This window comes from Rhododendron vialii, chromosome 1a (genome assembly GCF_030253575.1).
Source record: "Rhododendron vialii isolate Sample 1 chromosome 1a, ASM3025357v1".
NCBI lineage: Eukaryota > Viridiplantae > Streptophyta > Magnoliopsida > Ericales > Ericaceae > Rhododendron > Rhododendron vialii.
Window position 1 is genome coordinate 13,115,072 of NC_080557.1, and position 26,290 is coordinate 13,141,361.

The 26,290-nt window shown below is 37.6% G+C and overlaps 1 protein-coding gene and 4 long non-coding RNA genes across 8 annotated transcripts in view; 3 read left to right on the forward strand and 2 right to left on the reverse strand.

Annotated features, from left to right (window-relative positions):
• LOC131302668 (disease resistance protein RPV1-like) overlaps positions 1-20,087 on the reverse strand; it is a 101,835-nt gene extending 81,748 nt beyond the window's left edge. The window contains exons 1-7 of one of the 4 annotated variants that reach the window (XM_058329422.1): positions 19,916-20,083; positions 18,367-18,442; positions 17,133-17,684; positions 13,685-14,795; positions 13,233-13,499; positions 11,999-13,147; positions 11,060-11,515 (exon numbers count right to left, since the gene is read on the reverse strand). In XM_058329422.1, the coding sequence (XP_058185405.1) occupies positions 11,060-11,515; positions 11,999-13,147; positions 13,233-13,499; positions 13,685-14,795; positions 17,133-17,644 (3,495 nt within the window). In that variant the 5' untranslated portion in view covers positions 17,645-17,684; positions 18,367-18,442; positions 19,916-20,083. Of the gene's footprint in view, positions 1-10,838; positions 11,516-11,998; positions 13,148-13,232; positions 13,500-13,684; positions 14,796-17,132; positions 17,685-18,366; positions 18,443-19,915 lie in introns of those variants that run through there. The other 3 variants (XM_058329425.1, XM_058329433.1, XM_058329440.1) reach the window with 3 other exon arrangements.
• LOC131302768 (uncharacterized) lies at positions 5,716-9,388 on the forward strand. Its single transcript, XR_009191899.1, has 3 exons — positions 5,716-6,189; positions 7,542-7,717; positions 8,801-9,388. It is a non-coding gene; the product is annotated as an uncharacterized LOC131302768 (long non-coding RNA).
• Positions 9,786-11,808, forward strand: LOC131302787 (uncharacterized). The gene is made up of 2 exons (XR_009191902.1): positions 9,786-10,482; positions 10,542-11,808. It is a non-coding gene; the product is annotated as an uncharacterized LOC131302787 (long non-coding RNA).
• Positions 17,699-20,058, forward strand: LOC131302780 (uncharacterized). Its single transcript, XR_009191901.1, has 2 exons — positions 17,699-18,190; positions 19,945-20,058. It is a non-coding gene; the product is annotated as an uncharacterized LOC131302780 (long non-coding RNA).
• Positions 20,088-21,743: 1,656 nt separating the features above from the next.
• Positions 21,744-24,172, reverse strand: LOC131302800 (uncharacterized). Its single transcript, XR_009191904.1, has 3 exons — positions 23,544-24,172; positions 23,396-23,443; positions 21,744-22,271 (listed from the first exon to the last, which is right to left on the reverse strand). It is a non-coding gene; the product is annotated as an uncharacterized LOC131302800 (long non-coding RNA).
• Positions 24,173-26,290: the final 2,118 nt, after the last annotated feature.

A 26,290-nucleotide genomic window follows, 5' to 3' on the forward strand; every position in this document is an offset into this window, starting at 1 on the left:
CATTAGGGAAAACATCATGTTAGGTCGGTGACCCCAATGCTCAACGGCTTTCTTTCGCCAGATCGTCTTAGGGAAAAGTACCACAGGGCTGCCAACCCTGGTGACTCTAAGTCCGATATTGGATCCAATTTTGATGAGATTTATTTTGGCCATGGTACTGTTTGATTGTGGTTCCCCATTATTGATGGAGTTAATGTTGTGATCGCCACTAAGAATGTTTATTGGTTAAATGCTTCATTGATTAATTTATTTTTCTGTTGGACACCTCGTATGCCAAATTATGATTTAATAGTAAATTATTTTAATCTCCATTTTCAACTTTATTTAATATACATATTTGTTATTCACTGAGCTCCTCAGCTGACGGATTTATTTCAACTTCTCTTTAAGGCAAGTTGGGGAGTTAGGCAAGGACTCTGGCAGCACCTCGGGGATTCTTTTGTTTGACCTCCTTAGGGTGTTTCATCTTAGTTTTATTTTAATAAATTGCTTCCGCATTCGAAGCAATTGTCAGATAACGACTCCTCCTTATTATTATTGGATCACTAGATATTGGTTGGTTCATGGGATGATTGTGACCCATACTTTTTGTTGAACTTAATTGGGGAACCAACAATAATAAGGAGGAGTCGTTATCTGACAATTGCTTCGGATATTGGTTTGTTCATGGGATGGTTTTAAAAAAAGTTTAAAACTCTCTCGTCCCGCCGCCGCATTAGGGTGGTGAAAATCCTAGGAGGAGGGAGGGGAAGGAAAAGAGAAAACGACTAAGGTTTATTCCTTCAGTTTCGTACCTATTAGCATCTCCAACCCATACTCTAATCCTTCAAATTTTCCTTAATTCCTCCATTTTGAGGGAAATCAATTCTAACCCAACACACACGCGCCCCCCCCCCCCCCCCCCCCCCCCCCCCCCGGAATGAAGACAGAAAAAGAATGTGTTTTGGAGGATGGGTTGGGGCAAACACATCCTCCAAAACAGTAAAAACTAAAATATGGAGATATGGAAGAATGAAGGATAGATTAATGGGGATGCTCTTAGGCTAAAAAAGTTTAATATGATTCGTTTAAATACACCGATTCCGGTTAATCTATTTTTTTTTGCTTGAATAATACTCAATATCAACGCATAAGACCGTGGTAATCTGTTGACCTATCTTCGCCGTGCAAAAAAAGTCACACTAACTTCACATGGGAATCGTATTTCTATTTATAACAAGAAAATTACGTATTGTTCGAACTGAAAATTCACCACATATGTGTATTCATATGTATCACTAGCTACAACCATGTTATTACTCTTCCATGGAAGAAATTCACTCTTTTATGGAAGAATTTGTTTTAAATTCGGATCGTTAATTGCTGAGACAGCAGCTGAGATGCTCACTATAATTCTGTAGTGACTTTGCTCACTATAAGGTCCCCGGATCCCTGTGTAGTGGCTGTATGTATGGATACATGGAATCTATCTAATAAAACACAAAAGTGTGGACCTCCACACAAACACAAACATAAAGTTGAAGGGCTAAGATTCATTTGATTCAAAGGCTAGCAATGCATTCTCCCCAAGAAATTAAAGTGCCCATGTTCTTCCCATATATTACAAAGCTACCATCAAATAACTTTTGCCCTAGCAGCCACCGGTTTGCACATCCCACTGCGCCATTTCATAACCCACTGCGCCATTTCATCTCTCTCGCTCTCTCTCTCTCTCTCTCTCTCTCATATCCGAACGAAGTTGCTCCCCCGCCAAGAACTGGAGTTTCATCCCCGTCGACTTCCAACCCCCTCCTCCGCATCCAGCTGGGGCTTCGTCTCACCACCATGCTGCCTCCAACCTAAATACATTGAGGTTTGATTTTTCGATTGTTATGGAAGTGTTCTATTTTAGAATTTGAATTGGGTTGTCTTTAGTTTTGATCAAGGTCGGCTAAATTGTTCTCCTTTTTGTTTTTGCTTTTCCTTTTGTGGCTGTTGCATTGAATTTCCGAGTTGTGGTTTGTCATTAGATTAGAGGTTTCATATTTGCTTATGGGTTTTGAAGCTTTGGAATTAAGATTTTGGAAGGTGGAGTTGCGAGTGGTACATTTGGGGTGGGTTTGACTGGGTTCTTTTCTGTCATCGAGCTAAAGAAGGGGAATGATCTTGGATGTGTTTATTTGGGGCAATTGTGTTTATTTTGCATTATTTGCTAATTAAATGGTCCTCTGTTTTTGACTGCCTAGCTGGTATGATTGAGCTAGGGAATTACACTCTCGGAAAAGGGTGACGGTTGATCTTTAGGCCGAAGCTTTCACCTTTGAAACCATCCATTGCGTGGAGTGGTACATTTCTAGGTGCAAAGATTCTGTGACTAATGCATTGCCCCTATTACCATTGATGCACCTCTGCGTTTGTCTATTTTTCTTTTTCTTTTTTTCTGAATGACTAACTAAATAAATGCTACGAAATTCAGTGAATCAACCCATTAGGTAGATATCACAATCAGAGAAACGTAATTCACAATCGAAAGGAAAATATGGTTTTTAGGTTCCCATCTCTATGAGTTTGTTTTTTCTAATTTTCTAGGCTTTGTGTTCCAGGAGCAATGAAACTTTCTAAAGGGAAAGGGAAGGCCATCTGTGTAGCCAAGGGAAAGAAATCTATGCTGGATGGTGATTTGGAGAAAACTGTAATATAAACACTCTTCATTTTTCATTTTCTATTGATCACTGTTCTTCATTTTACTGTTGCATATATGTATGTATAGGTTAGGTTTCTTCGAGAAAAGAATGTTGGCGTAGTCATCTGTGATGAGCGAGAATTGAATCAACCGAGGCGTGGAGGTAAAGAAAATGTTGCACCTGAAGTGGTATGATTTTGTAAACATTCCTTCAAGTTTTCCTTCTCTTTTTTCATTTTTATTGTTTTTTCTATATCAAAACTCTATTTAAAATTTTTGAACTTTTAGAGACATCTTACTTGATAAAATCTAAAGTTATTTCATCCACCGTGTAGACTCCTAATGATAATGTTAGATCAAAGGCCCAATGCTTACGACGTGAAAGAGAGAGAGGGGGAGAATGCATTCAACGGAGGCGTGGAGGTAAAGAAAATGCTGCACCTGAAGTGGTATGATTTTGTACACATTCGTTCAAGTTTTCCTTCTCTTTTTGTGGGACCAATCATTTTTATTGTCTTTTTTATATCAAAACTTTATTTAAATTTTTTGAACATTTAGAGACATCTTACTTGATAAAATCTAAAGTTATTTCATCCACCGCGTAGGCACCTAATGATAATGTTAGATCAAAGGCCCAACGCTTACAACGTGAACGAGAGAGAGCGGGAGAATGCATTCAATCGAGGCAGCCCACATTCTTTCCTTCTTTAACACCAAGTCGTCGCTGACGTGCATGCCTAGAAGGTGGCATGACTTCTACATCTACAGAAATTTCTACAAATGTACCAAAGCGAGCAATGGTTTCACATGCCTTACATTCATCATTAGTTGTGGTGCTTCCTAAAGCACCAAATTTGAGGGACTATTCTACTATCACAAGAACTCCAATAACTGTGGATAGTATGTTATGTCATCATGAACCCTAGGCATGCCAACACTCAATACCTCATATCGAAGAACCTGAAGTGTGTCATCATTCAATGCCTCCTCGGAATCTCGATGAAGAGTTTCTAGCCATGGCAACTGCACATGCACCTCATGCACTTGACAAAGAACTTCTTGCTATGCCAGACACGTCTTTAGCTCCAATTCATTGGTAAATTAATTTCATTTGTCTTTAATATGTTCTTATTTCTATACCTTTTTTGTGTGTTTTTACTTCACATATGTGTTAACATGTATATGTAGGCTACCTCCTAGAAATCAATCTATTGATGATCAATCAATTGAATTGCTTTAACATCAGACAATTAGGGAACACAAGTTTAAATGTTTAATTAAACGATGCTAACTGCTTCTGTTTATTCTATTTTTATTCCTCAATGGCGCCTTGGCTTGAATGTTAGTTAAGACTGTTAATAAACGTTTAATTAGCCCGAATCACATTTTTTTCCCAAAAGTGCTACACACACAACGGTTGTGTAAAACACAACACACAACCAATCTCTAGCCGTCCATTGCTGTAATAAATGGCCAGTATTCGCTCAAACTCTTCCCCATAAAAGTTAAACTTTTCCTTGGAAGAGTTTTTATGATATCTAGACCGTCCAAATACATCTGGACGGTCAGAATTACGCACATAACCAACACAACGGTTGTGCAAGTAGCATTTTTGTTTTTTTCCTACACAACGAAGCTGAATTAGTTGATTGTTATCTTGCAGAATTTATCGCGTGTCTGTACTTACTAGATCTCTTTTGCTCATCTGTAGGAATAATTGACTAACAAAAAGGCTTCCCCTGATAGTTCCATATCTGGTCTCTCCCCGAGCAGTAGATGTAGTGGAGATAAAGATGGGTTCCTCTTGCCAGAGTTCAACGAACTTGAGAGGGTTTTCCATTTGGCTGCCACCAAGGCTGGTTTTCTCCCAAAAAGAACGAAGTATTGGGAGAGTGATGAAGAGAAAATTTCAAGATAGTTAGAAGAGTAATTGAGGACACACTTTTGGGACAATGATCCTTTTGCAGATTACATCCTTTGTAGACAACCCGTTTTTGTTGTGTGAGTTTGCCTCTTATTAAGTCTTTTTTTCGTGTCATGTTTGAACTTGGCTCCTATGAATGTATCATGGTATATTAGTTTGAATTTTTATGTGTCTATGTTATACTCCCTCCGTCTCTAAATAAATGTTTGGATCGCAAACCTAGGCCTCTAAAAACTTTTTTCACAAATCAATAGATATTAATGAGTTCTTTCAAATTGTAAAAAAAGTTTGAGTTTTTTAACGAAAAAATTGCATGTTTTAAAAGGCCTCGTTTACGGACCAGACATTTATTTAGAGACGGAGGAAACAGTCTGATTTGGATCCTTTCAATGCAACTTGGTGTTTACGTGATTTGCACCATCGTTGGTAGTGCCGTAGGCACAGACAAGCACTAGTATGATTATACAACGTGTGATTTTGTTCACTTTCACAGATGGCTTGAATTTCAGGCCATGAGTCTTTGACAACTAAAACTCACATGGCGGACTATATATGTTGTTACAATTACTACTCCCTCCGTCCCTTTTTAAGTGTCCCGTTTCGTAACTCCAACTTATTAAAAAGGCATCATCATTACACCTTTCACATCAACTTTTACCTCCACTTTCCCTCTTTACCTTCTATGGAAACATCATCATTACATTTTTACTCACTAACTTTTCAAAAAGGAATATACTTTTAGAGGCAAAATAGAAAATTCACAAACTTTTACCCACTAACTTTACAAAATGGACACTTATTAAGGGACAGTCCAAAATAGAATACTGGACTATAAAAAAGGGACGGAGGGAGTAGTATAATATATAACCACAAACACTACACTCACATATTTAGGTGGGTCCCACACACATTGGAAATGTAGTTTATGTGGGCCTCAATATGAATATGATAGGTTTGTGTAAGTGTTTGTGGTTGTAAAATGATTGATATTATTATTCTATTATTCTCATAATTGATGGCATGACATTCACTTGTCTGATTACAAAGGCCAATATCCAACTTTTCAGGATTTTTTTTCTTTTATTCCACATATCTATCTATCTATACTACTTTTAAATGTATGAAGATGTTTCCTCATTTTTACTTTTCACAAATGCCCCTAACACATGCAATTAATACCATTCCTGTCCTATACCTCTTCCTAACGATGCAATACAACTGCTCCAACCAAAACGATACAAAATGAACGACGCACCATTTTCCAACAGCTCCCAATAAGCACCCCTTCAATCCTTCTTTACAATGGTTCGCCTTGGAAAAATCCAATTCCCCCTCACTTTTATCTTCAGATTCCTCACTACCAACATTACATCTCAAAAAAAAACCTGCAGATTAACACTAGAAACACCTCCAACCACCTCCCTTCGTCTCTCAAGCGCTTCAACAGTCGCCAAACACAACCACCTCCCCGTCTTCCTCTGACTTTTTCTACATCTTCGTCCCCGACCTTCAATTGGATTCCGGACTGCTACTCAAACCCCGTCCTAGCGACAATCGTCGAAGAAGAGCCCGGTTTCTGTTGCCTACAATATTTAATTGCATAGTAAGTTCAATCTTTTCCATCCTCCTTTCCCCCATCTCCATAGATTGTATCCCTTAAAAAAATGAATTGTTGATGTTATGCATACCAATTGTTCGATAGGGTTTCTGACAATTGTTGATGTTACGCACACCAATTGTTCATGTTATGCACACCAATTGTTCGATAGAATTTCTGAATTGATGAAGTTATGCACACCAATTGTTCGATTGAATTTTTGAATTGATGAAGTTATGCACACAAATTGTTCGAGGGAATTACTCAACATTTTTGGGTGTTGGGTTAAGGGCTTTCTTTTCCCTTGGGGCGGAGTTACCACAATCTAGACAGTTTTAGGTCCAATACGTTTTTCGGGTTTTGAGTTCATGTCGAGCAAGCCCAATTCTGTTGCGTACCCATGAATTAATGCTGGTTTTAACTTGTATTTGACTGTTCCTACCTTATTTTTTGTCCACTGTTCCTTTCTTAGGAGTGGATTTTTATTCTTGAAAAGTGAGTAGTAATGTTGGGATTTTGGGTAAAGCATGTTGCTATCTAAATCTTCTTCTTCTTTCACTTTAATGGTGTACACCAATTGTTTAATGAATGTCACAACTCACACCCACCAACATAACCTCCGTTTTCAAATGTTTAACTTGACTCAATCCGTAATTACCTTGCTACAATCCAGATAAAATCTACATTGAGGGGAATATATTATCAAATGTTATCCTCCCATCATAAAGTCAGTATCTCTTAATTAGATAAAATCAATAGTGAGAAGTGATTATTAATTATTTTTGAAACATTCACTTTTGCTTCTCAAGAAGTGCTTAAAGTAGATAATATACGATACGCACACATGAGTATTGAGTACCACAATGAACACGTGTACTTGTAGTGAATTTGGGCTGAATGATGAACATTGTCAATTGTGAATTTTTTTTAGGGATATCTATCTAAAGTAGACGTTTACATCCACTAGAAAGTAGAGATGTATGTTGCGAATGTTGACATGTCCATTTGGAGTATGGAACTAAGGAAGGACTATCTTCTTATTTAGGGAAACAAATAAGATCCAATACTTATTCCTGAATTGTAAACAAGTAACCATTTTGAGGTCTTGGTTCTTTCTAGAAAGCCTTCACATATTGTGGAAAGGAACATTTTCCCGACTGCCTCTTGGGGTGGATAGTGACAAATACACTTGTAGGTGGAGTTTATGGTTCACAAATTCTATTTGGCACTTCATGGTTATCTGTTTTGGTGTGTATGCACGTGTATGAGTTTGTTGGAAGATAGTGTTATGGGATAATTCTGGCTTGTAGGCCAAAGCTTGATACCTTACTGTTTCCCGGTTGTTTCATTTCTGCCAGTGGACATCTTAGATGACATGTTGGCTGGTGAAGGATGTACTGTGCAGGATTAGTTGGAATACGGAGAGAGTGATTACTATCCACTGCTTTAAAATGGGCACAGGCTTTATCTGCATGACATAAGAGAAGTAGTCGTTCGTGCTGTTGTTCCCATGGATGAAGAAGGCAATACGATTGTAAGTCCTCATAACCCCATATTGCTTTTCTTATTAACACGTGTAACTCAGTGTAAGGGCGTACTGGATTCTTTGTTTTTGGAGATACATGTGGCTTTTGTAAGAAATTTGGGGCAACTTCTATTAAGTGACACCTGTGAAGATTTCGAAAAATTCTAAATAGTTGGCTCAATCTTTAAGACTCAGTGCATGTGCAGTAACTTGATCAGTTGTGTTACACTTTTTTGTAATGATGTTACATCACAATAATTAACATTGCTGGAAATATGTGACATTTGCCCATTTCATGTGAAAGTTGGATTGAATAGATGAGTAGAACTGGAATACGAGACAATGAAATTTCGAATGACTCATTGAATGACACCTTTGAAACAAAACCTTGGTCATGCCACTGCTTGTAGTAGTACCACACTAATTGCAGAGAAAAGTAACTTACAACCAATGGGAAGGGAAGAACTTGAGGGAACAATTTGAGTTTATTGTTCCCATACCTACGTGAGAAACAGAGTGAAAATGAGTTTATTATTGGTATTTTGTTGGGCTCTGTTGTTCTAATATAACAAGGAACTTAATCATATTTGTTTTCTAGTGTAGCTTTGGGAGTCTATGACTATTATTAGTAAGGGGTATAAATAAAGGGAGAACATCATCTCTTGTCCCCTCTCTTGAAGCCGTGCACTAGAGGGAAATGACAAGATAATATTAGTTTGGCTTTTGTCAAACGAATAGTTCAAATTTATGTTAACCTCCAGTTAATTAAAAGAGGTCCAATTAGCTTTTGTCAAATTTGTCTTAACTCTTAACCTCCAATTAATTAAAAAAGGTCCAATTATACACACCTTTTGGGCTGATCGAATTTATATTAACTCTACAAATGGCTTGAAGGGCTCCATTGGCTACATACATCCAGGTTAGTTTCTTCCTCGAGAAAGATTTTTGGGTGATCCACATGAATGTTTTTTTTCTTATCTCTACATTGTTTCTTTGTCCACAGAGCTACCAAATAAATACATCCTCGCATGCAAAATACTCATTAAAAAGATTCCTGGATAACTTTTTTGCATTTGATGAAATTCAATGCAGAATATGGTATGGGAGAGAAACCATCGATGGCTGGAGATGTGTATAGTTACGGAATCACGTTGCTGGAGCTTTTTACTGGAAAGAGCTCTAACCATGAGAGTTCCACAACAGGTTTAAGCCTGAATAAATGGGTGCAAATGGCCTTCGCGACCAACGTAGATCAAGTGTTGGATCCTGGTCTGGTGCCAATCAACTGTAGTGATGGTCATTCTATTACTTCAGAGTCACAAAGTGATTGCTCGATTGCAGTGCTTGGTGTTGGTCTCGCTTACATTGTTGATTTGCCAGATGGACGCATTAGCATGAGGGATATTAGAGGGCAGTCCCATTCCTAAAATAGTCTATAGCAGGAATGCTTGATCCGTCCATCAATTTTTATATTAAGTGCTTGTGCTTTATAGGTATCTGTGTTCGACTTCTACAAATTCAGAGCTCGTGTCATGGATCAGAACTTTTTTTTTTCCCCCCAGTTTTCATCTCCACTATGTATTATCAGTTGCCTAGATGTTTGCCGACACAAAAGCCAATGGCCAAGAACTTAGATTTGGCCATAATATTATTACTTTCTTTTACACCAGATTCTCCTTCTAGAAGCCATATCTCAAAATGCATCACAATGATTTTTGTGTAATTCTTTGGTACAATCGAGGTAGATAACCCGTGACTTGGAAGGACATATCCAAGAGGCACTCAATATCAGTTGAATCCTCCATAGCTCTTCTTGATGTCCTTGGTGATCAATGCGTTTTTTACTACTGGCATGGAGCTAGGATATACACTTCTCACAAAGTTGTTCCAACACTTATGTTCTTGACACTCTACTGAATGAGAAGCATAGGTTGAATGGATACCTTGGGCCAAAACGGTCTCAAAAAATAAATGAAAAAAAACACATACCTTTGTCTTTGATGATTTCTTGTACAACATGAGAAATCACACGTGCAATGCACGTGCAAGATTACTAGTTTTAATAAGTGTACGAAAAATGGAATTTCAGTCAATAAATTGTTCTTGTTTTGAGCAAATTAGCACTTCCAAATAAGAAACAATAACACAAAAGAAAACAAAAAGTACTCTCTTTTTTTCTTTTCTCTTGATAACGTAAGTATTTGCAGCAACGTACGCGCAACTCGACTAATATTAAAGAACCAATTCATTATCCACTAAAAAAAGTATTTTATTCCTTTTGTGATGCCGCATTGCTTAGGTCATGACCAGCTACAATATTATAAGTTTCTTCCTCCCATAGCAATTTCTCCAAATTTGGGTTGACTTTTTCTTTGAAATTTTCAGCAAGTCATAAAAAAAAGGAAAAAATAAAATCTGCAGTGGAAAAGAAGAGAGAAGTATGTAGGATATACAAAAGTATTTCTGGTTATACGCAATATATTTCAATTGATTGTGACTCCCTTTAATTATGAAGATAAATTGATAATAAAGTCATAATCAAATGGAGGGAAAAAAATATATGGGGAAAAACTGAACTCTAAAACTATCTGTGATCCTTCAACTTCCATTCTCCTTTGTCCATTAGCCTTGTACGGAGTATATATTTCCTAGTTGTTTTTGGATGTGCAGGGAGATTTTAGAAAAAAATATTTAAATAAGATAACTAAAAAGAGCAAATGAGTGTTAAATTTTGAAAAAAATAAATCGGCATCCTATTTAGAGGAATTATTTAGGTGTCCATCCAAGTGGATTTCCTCTTCTTTTTTTGGGCCAATATTGTATACATTAGCAGGGGTCAGTGAGGGTGTTAGAGTTTGCACAGAGGGATCCAGAAGTTATCCATAGCCTTAGCACCCAAAGCCCGCCCCAAATCGAAACTTCTTGAGAGGGGAAAGTGAAGTAACACTGTGTGACCAGATAAAAAAAAAAAAGAAGTGACACTGTGAGACCCTTTATTCCATTCATTTTCATCTTTCGTCACTACATTTCTATTCAAGATCTTCGTAGGTCATTTGTGTCCATTCACAATAACTTTTCACAACTCATTATCAGATGCTTGAACGAAAATACGCATTCTACTTTTCCAATTATTATAGTTAGACCCGCTAAACAAAGGTCTATTGCTCAATTGGCCTTCGGATAAGAGGTTATTGCAATAAGTACAAGTATTTTTTTTTTTTTTGGAAAAATTGGGTTCAACCTACGAAATCCAGTGCGGGCACATTGGATGAAAACAGAAGAGAAGTCGAAATCTCACATGCCTGCCTGTGGAGCAGAAGAGTGAATATTTTGTTCCTAGTAAATTGACACCACTTGACACCAGGTGTCGTTGCCTTTGTGAATCTCATCAGCCTCGTAAATCAGATCAATCGCCCACTTCTTTACATACGTGTTAGGATGAGTTACATCTATTGGGATCTCCACTTCATCACCGTCTTCTAATTGCAATCCTCGGTAACCCTGTGGTATATAAGAAAGCCACACATGATCCACATCGGTGGGATTGACAGAAAACTGGAATGCTCCATCGAACCATCGGATTTTATTGCAGATCACAGTTCGAATCAATACGTAAGATGTTTCTCGGGGAGCCCAGACTACAAAGCGTAGTATCCAACCCAACATTTTCTGGTTCACAGAAGGAGAAGGTGGCACCACAAAAGATACATTTGGCCCTCTACCATCATGGTACGGGAACCAAATACGAAGCTCCTCCTCCCCTGCTGGAACAATAATACGAACAACATCCTCAAGTTCAGAGAGCCCCTGTTCCAATAGATCATGAACTTAGTCAGAGTACAAACATCTTTTTCTCAAGATTTGACCTAAAAATATTCAGACATACGAAAGGATTTGGCCTTGCTAATCTAAACGAAGTAGAAAGTGAACTCAATGAAAAAATAGGATTCATGTAGCCGACTCAATTGATTGGGAAACAAGACTCGGTTTGGTTTGGTTACCCCTAAGGGATTTTTGGACCTTTTTTGTTTTGTCCTTATTCATTTTTTTTCACGTTTGTTCGTTTTGCGACAAAATTTTATGAATTATTGATTCGTCTTGACGAAAAAAATATTGGGGTAAAAGTAAAAAAAAAAATTTATTTTTTCAATTCCCCTCGTCAAGACGAATCAATAATCTACAAAAGTTTGTCATAAAATAAACAAACACATAAAAAAATGAATAAAGACAAAACGAAAAAAATCGGAGCTTTGCACAATTATTCCAATGTGTGAGAGAGACAGAGTGTACCTTACTCTTGGGGAGTTGTCTTAAGAGACTAGTTAAATAATTGTTCTCAGCTAATTTATTGGATCCCGAATACTCCCCCCACAGCCCAAGCTGATCCAATTCAAGTGGTAGGCTTTCTAATGATGGGCAACGCTCTGCAAACACAAAAGTACGTGTTGGAAGCTTTGGAAGAGATCGGAGCTTTGCACAATTATTCAACCATACGTGTTGGAAGCTTTGGAAGAGATCTGGTATGGTAAGTGATATGTTATGTCCAAGTTCCAAAGTCACCAATGAGATCAACCTATCAATTTCACTGGGCAGATGAGACAAGTTGCAGTCATTCAAATTCAATCTCCGCAAGCGAACAAGTTTGCATATACTTTCCGGTAAGGCACGGAAACCATTATTACCCTCAAGTACCAAATTCTCCAAAGAGTCCAAATCCCCAATTTCACTAGGAAGATGCGAGAGGTTGTTATTTCGCACCAACAAATCCTTCAAGCAAGACAGCTTACCAATTGTATCCGGTAGGGTACATAAACTGTTTCTTGAAAGATACAAACTCTCTAACGAGGTCAACCTCCCGATTCCACTAGGCAGATTTGACACATTGTTTTCTTCCAAACGCAAACGCTTCAAACAAGTAAGGTTACAGATACCATCCGGCAAGGTACTCAAATTGTTTTTGGCAAGATCCAGAGTCTGTAATGAGATTAGATTCCCTATTTCCTCCGGTAGATATGACAAATGGCATCTGTCTAGATTTAATTTCTTTAAGCAACTGGAGGCCTGGATAGGGGTGCATGACAACCCAATAGAATCCACAACCTTTGGTGGCAATGTCCAAGACGAGACGAATAAGCACCGTAATTTATATAGCGGTCCTTTAAATAGAGCTAAGTTTCCTAGGTTGGAGCAGCCAGAGATATCAAGATGTTCGAGAGATTTCAACATCAAAATGCTAGAGGGGAGCTTTCGAAGTTTTGTACAATTTTTCATGCGTAGGACAAGAAGTTTGTTCAGATATCTAATAGACTCGTCAACCTCCACCAAACTTTTGCAATCATTAAGCAACAACTCCTCAAGAGACGAGAGTCCAGAGAAGTCAGGGGTTCTGGTTAGGTAATGGCAGTGACTGAGGTAAAGGAACTTCAGCTTGCCCAGAATCTGTCCAAAAGAATTCGAGGAAAGTTAATTTCCACAAAATATACCGTGCCATAGATGTCAGATAGAGAAAAAAATAAGGATGTACCATGTTTCCATTCCAAACTTTTTTCAGCCTGCTATAACTCAAATCAAGAGCAACTAGCTTCTCCATAGAAAAATTCCACGGTATACAATCCAAAGGAAAGCCTTTCCAGCTTAGCCATAATAGCCTTTTGGAAATATGTTCATAACCAGTAGTTAGATGAATGTAATCAAGATGAAGCAGCCACAGGTTGTTCATCTTTTCAAATGCCTTGGCATTCACTTGGACATCTGTTGTGTTTAGGATGAGGCCTTTAACTGCTTCAGTTCCCTGATATGAAAACCCAATTCATAATGAGGGAATGAAAAAGTACCTCGGTGAGAAAAAAATATATATAAAGCTCGGAATATTCATGTCAAATAAATCAGAATTAGAATGGGAACAAGTGCATGTAGCATTATTGTAGTAATGAAACATCAACAATTGATTAAAACCTCAATGCATAGGGCTCTCACCATGCCATATCTCAGAACTTCAAGGACATCGTCAGGATACCACAATCGGCTACGCTTCCCAGGATCCTCAAGAGATTCTTGCCTGACAATTTCTCTGCCCATATCTCTAATTATATCATGCATCACAATTTGGTAGTTCTCGTACTTTATGAGACACTGATCGGCTAGTTTCCGAATCCCATCTTCTGCAAAAATGTTGCAGCCTTCCAATATTTTTATTGTAAAATCTTGACCCGTTCCAATAAAAAAACATGCCATATCGAGGAACAATTTCTTCAATTGCTCGCTTAGCGAATCAAAACTCATCTTAAGACTTTTGATAAGTTTTCCCTGAACATCATCATTAGGAATTTTTCTCAATTTCGCTATTGCACGTTCCCATTGTGGTATGCTCTTACCACGGAAATAGGAACCCAAAACTTCAAGGGCTAATGGAAGCCCTCCAGCATAATGCACAATTTGGCGTGAAAGGTCCAAATGGTCTTCTGGAGGATGGTCTTCCTTAAAGGAATGCCAATTGAAGAGCTCAAGGGAATCGTCCTGGTCCAATTTCTCTAGCCCATATATCTCATTCTCACCCAATTCGAGGATTTTTAGCGAAGACTTATCTCTTGTTGTTATGATGATTCTGCTTCCAGGAGCGAAGGAATCTCGTTCTATGGCTAGTGCCTTCAATTGTTGGTCATTATCCACATCATCCAGAACAACAAGAACCTTTTTTCGACCGAAAGCTGTCTTCTTTATAATCTCGATGCCTTCATGAGAATTACTTAGTTCATGACTTCTTTTTAATATAGCCAAAAGAAGTTTTTTTTGTAACTCAACCAGACCATTCGGTGGCTGCGAAGTTTCTCTGACATTCTCAAGAAAACCGCTACGTTCAAACTTGTGTTGGATGAGATTATACAGCCTTTTTGCAATTGTAGTCTTGCCAATTCCACCCATGCCCCATATGGCAACAATGCCAACACAATTGAATTCCATGTTCAGCAACACATTGAGCTCTGCAACACGACGGTCCAGACCAACTTGGCGGTCTGGAACATTTAGATGTGTTGGATTTACTTTTCTAACATCTTCAATGATCATATTAATTAACTCTGCTTCATCTCTGCCAATTTGTACATCATCAATTAACAAAAGAAACAAGAATAAGTAGTCATTAAATCTAGAAACAGCCATGACTACAGTATGAATCATGCTAATTGTGTGACCCGAATTCTAATTTCATACATATCATGCATTTTTGTGGTTAACAAAAAAAAAAATTGAAATGACGTTTGTGTGTAGTATCGTGCATGCATTCATATAGACAAATTAATGTGTGTAGTCTTTGTCATAATGCTATATCCTAAAGTGTTATTTTTCAAATCATAAAGGAGGGTATTGCAATTGAATTAGGGACCAAGATAAGCATGATTGCTAGGAAGACACGTCACTGTGTCTATTTCATGTGTAAGCATAATAGACTTTTTTGTTTCCTAAATTCCAGTCGGTTTGCTTTGTATGTGGAGAGGTACTGGGAGTAATTAAGCATGGTAAATGTTGTGCTTCGGTGCTGAATATTAGAAAGTAAACTGAATTAGTTCATGGGATCATTGAGATGGTAATTAGAGACAAAGTTATGAATGAGTTTTAATCTCTAGCATGCATGCATCTTCATGCATCGGATTTGTTATGAATTGCAATCACTCATTTGCATCGCCGTGTGAATCATGCTAGGTTCAGAGAGGTTCATGCCCACATCAGCTCCACCTAGGAGTTAGATTGAGGTTCCAGTTAATCTGGTTGTTTCTGAAGGTGAGTACATGTGAATTATATCGATCGGAACTAACTGATTTGCTTGGAATTATTAAAAGTACTCTCTTTTTATGAACCGGGATTTGATTGGTTGAAATATTAATCGAGAATATTTGAGAAATATGTTTTGAGATTCATGCTACGATATAGCCTTGCTGCCCCGCTCCTGGGCTAATGTAGGAGTGTTTGCCTAATTGGGCTTATATATTATTATTGTCTCGCATATGGGATATGAGAGTGTGTCCCAACCATTGGGAATTCTATTGAATGGCCCTGGTTTCACCAATATACTTAGTTGTGTTGATTCTCAGGGTAACGGTACCATGATAACTTTGGTTGCAGGTAAACGACCCTCGGCTATATGGGATGAGTTGATGGACCTTGTGGTGAACTATGAAGAATACTTGTACTGAAAGAGTTATTTGCTTTATGCTTGATCCATAATTGTTTTTTTAGTTGTTCTTATTTATATGATTCAACTGTACTCATTGAGCCTATGGTTAGCTCACGCATTCAATGTGTTACTCTTTCATGTGTCTGAGAATAGAGGTGGTCCACTATAAAGCTGTCGTCACCGTCGTCGGGGTGTCTTTTGTGATCTTTTGGCCGGGAGCGAGGCTCATTGTACCTTTGGTTTAGGTTGTGATGTTGTTGTGACTCTTGTACTATGTTGTATAGTTCACCTATTATTTTAATAATAGTGGTTTGGTTTGACTTATGTTCAAACGATTGTTTCAGTTTAATTGTGAGGCGATTAGGTTCTGCCACGTCGTATTCTAGGGATGGAAAAATTGACCTACCCAGTTTGGGGCGTGACACTAATTTTGGCCAAAAAAGTAGTCTCAATATCTTAGTAGCACGAAGCGGGAGCGGGTGCGAGGGAGCGGAGACACCTAGAATCTCCTAAGGTTAGGAGCGTGTATAGATTTCATATAAATACATATATAAAGTATCTTTAAATACTTAACCATTGAAGGAAAAGTGATTACTGATGAGAATTTTCACAATCTTAAAGGGTACTTATAAAAAGTTAGATATTTTCAATTTGCAAAACATTTTGTGTGATAAGATTTTCATATTTTTACTTCCATAATGGCATAACTCACTTAAGAGTAAGAGAATAGTTGCCTTAACCGCCCATTAAGCTCCCGTCTTGAGGGAAGCGAGCTCCGGCCAAGCTCCCATCTTGGGAGTGCCGATTCGAGCTCCCGTCTTAGGGGCGCACCCATTTTAGAAGAACCTTGCTACAAAGGTCTCAATTGAGTATATCTGGCCTAGAAACTCAAACAAATAAACTAGTTGCAAGCTTGCAGCAAGCAAAGCAATGATTTTGAAATCAGTCAAAATATCATACTCCTATTTCAAAGTTCTTTCTCTAGGCATATCTAAAGTTATGCATAGTAAGGCCTTCCCTTGTTATGATATGAGGCAAGTACAAATGTCAAATAATTGCAAAGTTCAAAGTGTGTCCAACGGCATTTGAAATTTAATTTATCAAAAATTGTGGTCAACTAAGTACTTTTTAAGATTAATCAACCTTCTAAAAGTATGAAAATTCCACCCGCACCTCCAAATTTGTGGACTAGTGTGCACTGATGCTGTTTTAAGGTCATTTTCTTGTAAACATCAAAAGGATTGAGGAAAATACCCGTCATTCAGCAAGTGTCGACCTGACAAATTGGCAGCTTTTGTAAGAGCTGCCCTCCACTTTTCCACCTTGCCATCTGGTCCCTCTCTAAGACGCTTTTTGTGGTTGGTAAATGCATCTTGAAGAATCCCTATCTGCTTCCGCACGTCGGATGGAACAACATCATAAAAGATGGGCACAACAATCTGTTTGAAAGTCTCCCTGCAATCCATGATCTTCACAAGTTCATCAAGGCACCACCTCGACCCAGCATAGTCTTTTGAGAACACTATTAAAGAAATTTTGGAACCCTCAATTGCTTTCAGTAGTCCATCGCTAATAAATTCTCCTCTTTCGAGCTCTTTGTCGTCCCTAAATGTGCGAAAACCATTGTCCTCTAAAGCAGCAAACAGATGGCTGGTAAACTTTTTACGAGTATCCGCGCCTCTGAAACTCACGAAGACATCGTATACCCATTGTGGTGAGATGGGTATGGAAGAGGAAGAACATCCTTCTACCTGCGAGGCATCCATATTTATGCACACAACACAATGTTTTTTTTATAGATCCACACTGCACAAAGATGAACCAAGATTTTGTGAACTTCAGCTTGACAAAATTCTAACTGACATTTGATTGGCTAACAAGAAACACAAATTAATCTAATTGGTGAATCTATATTCACAAGGATTGATGAGTTGGTCACTAACTAACTATGAGCACCAACTATTAGAGTATGCAACTGTGTGAGTCATAACTCTACATTTAGCTTTAGTGAAGGATCGAGCCACTGTAGGATGTTTCTTTTTTTTGAACGGTGAAAAAGAATTTTATTAATCTTTGAAAGATTACAAAGATCAAAGGGAGTAAGGAGAAAAGCAACATGTGCCCATCCCAGACCCAAACCCTTAATCGGCAGGATGCCAAGCAAGAACCCCAAGAGGCCAAAATGCCCAAATAAAATAAAACAAAGCAGAGCCCAACACCTAAAAGGCCTAAAAGCCCAAATAAAGTGGGCTGTTTCTACTTTCTCAGCACACCAGGAGACAAGATTATGACCAAAATAAACACCAAAGCCAGTAGTGGAATTTGCGTACACCCCATTTGTAACTTCGTAAAAAGAATGCATAACTAACAAGTCAAGAATTTGCTACCATAAACAAGAAGATATGAATACCATGAACAAAATAATTTGCGTATCATCCTCCAAAAAATATGAGTTGTGAGTACAATATACTGATCTCAATCTACTAACCAAAAGATTAGGGAGTTCGTTCACAATATTTGTAGAACCAATTCAAGAGTTCCGCCTCCTATATATCTATCATCATCTACAAAATAAAAACACAGTTTATAGAAGCCACATTAGAAATCAATAAATCGAGGGACTTTGACAAAGATGGACCAGATAGAGAGAGTGCACATGAAAAAGGAAGTGAAGATTGTTCGATCTCCTACATAAACAACGGGGAACGGGTCTCTCTCTCCAGGTTGGGAAGTTTCCAGGCAACTTCGGTTACCCAAAAAAAAAAATTGTTTCCAGGCAAGTAAAGTAAAATAAGTAATAAGTAACAGAAAGACTACGGCCACCGAAGGAAAGAGCAGTGGCCGGCCACCGCATGTCTTTTGGGGCCTACTTTGGATTTCGCACGGATGATCCGAGCACCTACACATGTCGGATCGAGCTGATTTCTCACGAGACCCATTCGGTTTTTTTTATAAAATTATTGAACGGATCGGATCATCCATGTGGGGGCCCGGAGTGGGCCGTCACGGCGTGCTGTGGCCCGCCACCGCTTTTTTCCTTCGGTGGCCGTAGTCTTGCTCTAATAAGTAACCAAGTAAAAAGAGGAAAGTGGGAAGAAAATGATGAAGGCCTTTATGCATGCCAGCCCGATACCATAGTTGACCAAATGTAGACTTGTTTTTTTTTAGAATCCACCTTGGGTATCGTACAAATAATAAAAGTCATTTATTATTGATTTGTCACAAAGTAATTACGAGGTTACATCTTTTTTTGAATATTGACCCGGTCACTATAAGTAGAAATTTCATATATGTACCTCAAAAGTACAATCTATGAACACTACCAAAACTCTCGTTATATCTGTATATGGAGTTTTGATGATGAGCTCTTTCTAGGAAATAAAAGTTACGGCTCCATTTGTTTCGAAGTAAAATGTTTTACAAAGTAAAATGTTTTACAAAGTAAAATATTTTTTCAGAAAATAATTTTTAAATTTTTATTTTTCGGTGTTTAATTGGCACTTGAAAATATTTTCAGAAATCAATAAAATTCTAACTAGAGTAAACAATATATGATCGAAATGGTTTACTTTCCATTGATTATGTTCGATGATTGCAACAGAGAAAGAATCCCAATATATATACCAGATACAACCGACATTTGATTGGCTAACAAGAAACACAAATCACTCTAATTGGTCAATCCGATCCATATTCACATGGATTGATGAGTTGGCCACTATTTAACAAGGTTAGAAGCCCAGCAGCGGCTGAATCCAAACCAAGTATGCAACTATTAGCCATGACTTTATATTCAGCTTCAGTGGATGATCGAGCCACTGTGGGTTGTTTCTTAGCACAAGAAGAGACAAGATTATGACCAAAATAAACACCAAATCTAGTAGCGGAATTCACGTACACCCCCATTTGTAACTTAGCAAAAAGAATGCATAACTAATATTATAAAAATGCATAACTAACAAGCCAAGAATTTGCTACCATAAACAAAGAAAATATGCATACCATGAACAAAAAAAATTGCGTATCAGGATACTAACCAAAAGATTCGGGAGTTCTCCCGCAAAAGATTTGGGAGTTCGTTCACAATGTTTGTAGAACCAATTCAAGAGTTCCGACAGAGATGAGAGATGTAGAAGGAAGTGAAGATTGTTGGATCCCATGCATAAACAATGGGGAAAATGGTCGTTCGGAATTGGAGTGACAAACGGCTCTCTCTCTCCAGCTTGGGAACTTCCAGGCAAGTGATAAAGCCAGAAAGAAAACTAACGATAAAGTCTTTTTTTTTTAGATGACAAATACAGAACTAATGATAAAGTCTGTGTGCATGCCATTTACACCGAATGTAGACCGTTTTTTTTAAGAATCCGCTTCGGGGTGTCGTACAAATACTAAAAGTCATTTAATTTGTTTAAAATATTTTTAAAGAGTTCTTCACAAAAAAATAAGTTCAGATTTCAACTATGACTTGATTAATTTCTTCAATTTTCAAGGATCACAAAGTGAACGAATTGGTCAAATCCCTACCAACATTCGACTAAAAGAGTTTTTTTTTACAGAAATTCTTAAGAATTATTTTAATCAAATTGAACGGTTCTATCATTTGTGTTAGACCCGAAAACGGATCCAACACAAGTTGTTGTACATTTGTAAAACAAGCAATACCTATGAGACGGATCTTAAAATTGGGAAAAACAATTGACTTGGGCAGCCTTCGACTGGAGAAATTCTTTCGGGAAATGACAGGCGGTCCCAATATTTTGGATGCGGTTTCGTGCTTTTTTGTGAACTAGTAAATGTACACGTGCGATGCACGTGAGTAATTTGTTATGACAATATTTTTGAAATGTACTCAAACATGAAAATTATATCAAATATTGTTTGTGAATATTTTCTTCATAGTCAGGCAAGTCATGTTAGTATTTGATATTTCATCGAGCATATACTTAGCTGTATTGTTCGACTGTTTATATCATTGAACAAAAAATGGAAGGAAATTAGTTAAAGAAGTCCTTTAGCTCTTTGGCATAACTCAATCCTCTATATCCCATGAAATCTGTATTCTTTTTTGCTCAAACCCAAATCTGAAATGACTATTCAAATAGTTTATCTTGTAGCCCTCAAGGCCTCACACTACATTGATAGGTATATGAATTGAATATATATTATTTTTTAATCAAAACTAAAAATGAATATTAGTGCAACGATGTTTTTTCTACAAGACCTTCGAGCACAGTCAAACCATCCTCATGGCCCAAAGAAGTGGGGTCTGATGGCATATGAATAACTTTATCCCTCCAAATAAAATTTCAGATAAAATTTCTACCGTACAAAGCTTTGCTACCCACTCCAGATAAAAATTTTATCATACAAAGCTTTGGTAACTGTGAGCAATGATATTTTACTTGGAAATGTGCACAAGCATGTGACAACACCATTGTCATATAAACTCTTGCCTTGCGTCTATGGTAACCTATCAAAATTAAGAAAAGACATACATCATATGTATCCGAAAAAAAGAATCTTCGATCTAAACAGAAATAAAGTGAAGTACATGTCATTGTAAGCCGGATATGCAACATGTATCGAGTTAAGCCCTTTCCGAGAAAAGGTCTCCAAGATGCCTGCCAACAAGGTACATAACAAACTAAAAATTCATTAGAGTTATTACCGGTACGATCTCTGATTTCAGCAAGCATGACCAAATAGAGATCTTAATCTGCTCATGTAAATTACATATTCTTATGAATGTCTCTGAGTCTCTGGTAAAAAATAATTTCGCAACTTCAAATGAAAGATCACAAAACCAAAATACTAGCAAGTGCTCAAGTCACTTATTTTCTTGTACGCAATTGTAAAAAAAAAAAAGGACTAACAAAATAAACAAGCTCTTGAGGGGCAGCACAAGTTAAGTCAGCTTCTTACTTAGTTGCAATTTCATTTGGTGGCTCTTGCAGGACTCTAATTTCTACAAGGCTTGTGCTTCGAGTTTAGGTAAGTTGTCAGCACATCCAGCAGCTTATCTGAGTATGTTGGTGATGGACCTTTTCAGCTTCGGTTCACAGTCATATATCAAAGATCTATACTTCTGAGTTGCATGACCATCCTTCGTGATTGGCTTGAGACTGTATTGCTGAGTTTAACTCCTTTGAATCATTTGTTCTCTCGTAGCTTTGGGCCTTGAAGAATGCTTCTAAGTTCAGCCTCAAAGCTTGTTACTTCTCCAATTCCCTTTATAGGCTATAATCCACTTCCATGTATCCCTCATGCCAGCAGCACCGAGACCTCCTTGAGGACTTCCATTAGTTTTAAGCTTCAGTTTTCTGCAGATGGATAACCTGATTTGATTAAAATGGGTAGTCTCACATTGCTGAATACCAAAGTGTCACCGAGCACCTAAAGATAAGTAGCAATCTTATCATTTGATTGGTAGCTAGTGGCATGTGAATCATCAAGAATATCAGAGAGTCAACTTTACTAACTAATCCTTCCTTTGATGTGCATAAACTTTTTTTCCTCAAGAAATTCAATCTCTTCTAAACTTCGTCTTCCAACGCTTTATTTTTATAATGAAAATGTTGTCTAACTCTAAAAATCTGAATGATTTGAGCCCTTCCAATGACATTGAGCACATAGATTGTGTTCATGCCATGGATCTATGAATGGAGTTATTAGTCAAAGAAACATGGTAAGGAAGCCAAGGAAATTTTTTTCGCTGCCTTTCTTACTCTCTGTAAAAGGCAACAAATTCATGATCAAAACACATCAAATGCGTAGACTTCCTTTTGATCTTCCCAAAATTTTCATACAATGCCTTAATACAACCAAAAGTAAATGTGTATACTTCCCTTTTTTTTTTTTTTTTAGCTAGAGGTACATGCTCAGGCTATGCAAGTAGTCTTGGATTGTGGACTATCCTACCCCATTCATATGTTGAGGGAGGAACCGCATTTCTTCTTAATACAACCAAAAGTAGCCGAGCAAAAAAAAAAATACAACCAAAAGTAAATGTCAATTGTTGAGTACTTTGCAAAAAGAAAAAATACAACGGAAAAAGCCTTTTATAGCTACAGCTTTGCTCCACATTTCAACGTATTATCTTATAACCTATCTCCATTTGTCTTAATTAGTTCCTTGGTACCTATGAAACTTGAATTTACCCAACAAAAATATAGTATCCAATATGGTAAAACGTAGAGAACAATGTTGCCTGCCCCATAGCGTAAAAGTTTTGGAGCGCTTTCCCCACTAAAGCTTCCTACCCTTTGGAATCCCTAAATATAGCATTATCTTCGCAGTGGGAATAACACCCAATTTCAGTGCTAGAGTAAAGTTACAGTGCATATTCCACACTAAAACACAAGACATATGCATATGCATTTTATGTGACCAAGAAAGTTGCATTATTCAGAAAAGGATTAACGAATTCACAGTATTTTTACGGAAGTTTGGGCCCCCAAGATATGATTTAGCTTGGAATAGATAATCTGCAGACAAGGGATGGAGCGGATATGCTTTACCTTGGCATGATTGTTCCTTGCCAACGTTTCCATCCTCAAACCAATCGCCTGCAATAAACAAAGCATACCAAACTTGATTTTGAAATGATAAGTCGAAGTGGAGTTGCGATTCACAAAATGGTTTATTATTAAAAGAAAATCAGAATACCTATTTGCTTTCCGTAGCCTGATGAATGTATTCCCCTTCATAAGATCAAAGTGCCAAACTTCATTTTCTGTAAAAGAGAAACCATTCTCTCCCTTTCTTGTTTTCTTGTAATGTTAATATCCAAAGCAAAGACACCAAACACAGTAAGAGAAAATCTGCAAGGGCCACTCATAGGTGGCATCACCTGTACTAAAACTTATACAAAGTAAATGAATCAAATAGTTGATGTACATGACTCCCATAGCAATCTGTGTTTCAGGGATATTATTTTTGGGATGTCCGTTCCATTATAGAGGACAACAAATAATGGTTACAGAAGTGTGAACAATGGAGAAATTTTAACTTACTATGTCATGTTTGTCTATAGAAGTTTTCATCTCCTTGTTGAACCCATCCATGGACGACTCTTCTATACATGGAAATTGTGGAATATATAATTACTTTTAGATACATTTGTCATGTTTCGAATACATGTGTTACCTGTCTTGGGCTTCCGTTCGAATACTCAGTTCGGTATGCTTTTGTAGTATCAATTTGCCGGAAAGCGGAGTTCAGTGGATTAGGAGATTGGACTGACTGAGCGATTTTGGTGTGAATGACGCAACGTTTTTGGGAAGGCTGTTTTTCCTTGCCCAGAGAGATGTGTCCTTTGGAAGCCAGGGGAGGCCTTTGTTGTTTTGTATCATTTCGTTGCAGCCGTTGTATTGTGTCGGTTGGGAAGAGATGTAAGATAAGATAGGTATTAATCGCAAGTGTTTGGGGCATTTGTGGAAAACAAAATGTAGAAAACACCTTCGTACATTTAAAAGATGTAGTATAGATTAGCTCTGTCAAGATCATTTTTAAAGATTTTTTTATTATTTTGCCTTTGTCACTTTTTACACCCTCAAAATTCACACATTTGAAGAATTCACACCTCCGACAATTCACATCCTGAGAATTAACACCCCTTTGCAAGAATTCACACACTCAGAATTCACACCCTTTGCTCTATTCACACTACCAGAGTTCAAATCTTTGAAAAAAGACACAATTCGCACCCAAATGAAGAATTCACACGTTTGAAAAAGACGCAATTTGCGCCCAAACGAAGAATTAACACTTCAAAAACAAACAAAATTCGCATCCCATCTACACATTTCACATTTCCAAATTAAGAATTCACAAACACAATTCACACCCAAATTCTTCTTCGCTTTCAATGGCCAATAGAACTTGGCCAAACTCTTGCCCCGTTCCGCTAATTTTCTAAATTTTCTTTTTTAAAAATAAGATAATTTTAAATTCAAATATAATGAAAATGAAAAATAATTTTTTGATTTTTTTTGCATTGTTTAAAATATCTTAATGAGATCTATCAAACAAAATCCGTATTAATAAAAAAATTATTTGCGTAAATACATAATTTTTGAGCTTCAAATTAAAAAGAAGGTTAACAAAGAAACGGGAATGGCACCTCTCTTCTCTTCATCTCTCTAAGGAAAAAAAAAAACCAGAGACAAATTGCAAATTCCAGATTTCGACTTAACAAACAAAAATCTACCACAGCATTGATACTCGTACTCCAAAATAAGGCACGAATTGAAAGTTGTCTTCAACAAATTGCTTCGTTGAAAACCGTTGACTTTGATTTTCCGATTTTGAACCACAAAAAACTGAGAACCTCTCTCTCTCTCTCTCTCAGCGTAAACATAGAAAAAGGGCGGTCAAGGTGGGGCCAAAAGGTCTCGGTTCATCAATCAACGGTGAATCCATAGCCGGTGACTTCGACTTTGGTGAGATTGGGATGAAGAACTACGACGACTTCGAAGTCCCCTCAGGGCTTGACCACGACACGACAGTGAAGGTCAGTACTCGCGGTTGCTGAAGATCGACAAGAAGGACTTCGTTGTTTTGGGGGAGAGGTCAGTGAGTTCATTGTGGGGAACAGGTAGATGAGAGCCGGGGATATTTTGGGACAAATCACTTAAACCAAGGCTTATGCAAGTAGGGTTTGACGTGAGGTGGGTCTAGACAACTACAAAACGCGGCCGGCTTAGAAGAAGCCCCTTTTTCTTTTATATCCTTTGTTTTTTTTTTTTTTTTTTTTTGGCCGGGGGGTGGGGTGGGGTGGGGTGGGGGTGGGGGTGGTTTAACAAGCGTGCAGGTTAATATACACTTCGACAAATCCTTGAGGGCTCAACCTCGCTGCGACTACGGGGAGCCCAATTAACGCCGTAGCAAAACTCTGTATAAACTGGTTCCAAATAAGTTGATAATACCTAAAAAGTTTTGAACCTGAGACTTTAGGAATGAGCAAACCCCTAAATCTCGGCCTGACCACCTGTCCATTGCCCGGACTGGCAGCCGCCCCAAAAAGTAAGGCTTCAAAAAATAAAACAATTTCCTATATTACTCTTGCATTTCATTTAATTTGATCACGGGACTGTCTTCACATAATGGAGAGAGAGTTTGTCCTTCTCCAGAAATGAACCACTCTGTACTTGAAAGGTGAATGTATTTAATTTGTTGAGTAGATGCTAAGCTACTGCACAAATTGTCGCAATTAGTACAAAAATGCCAAAATTGCACGCTTTGTGCTTAGATTCAGACCCCGTTTCGCTAAAAAAAATAAGTACTTATTTTAATTATTTTTTGAATTAAAAATTATTTATAATGAAAAAAAATGACATATTTTGTAAAACAAAAAATAAGTACTTAAAAAAAAATTAGCGCAACGGGACCTCAGTCTTGCTTTGTGCCCCATT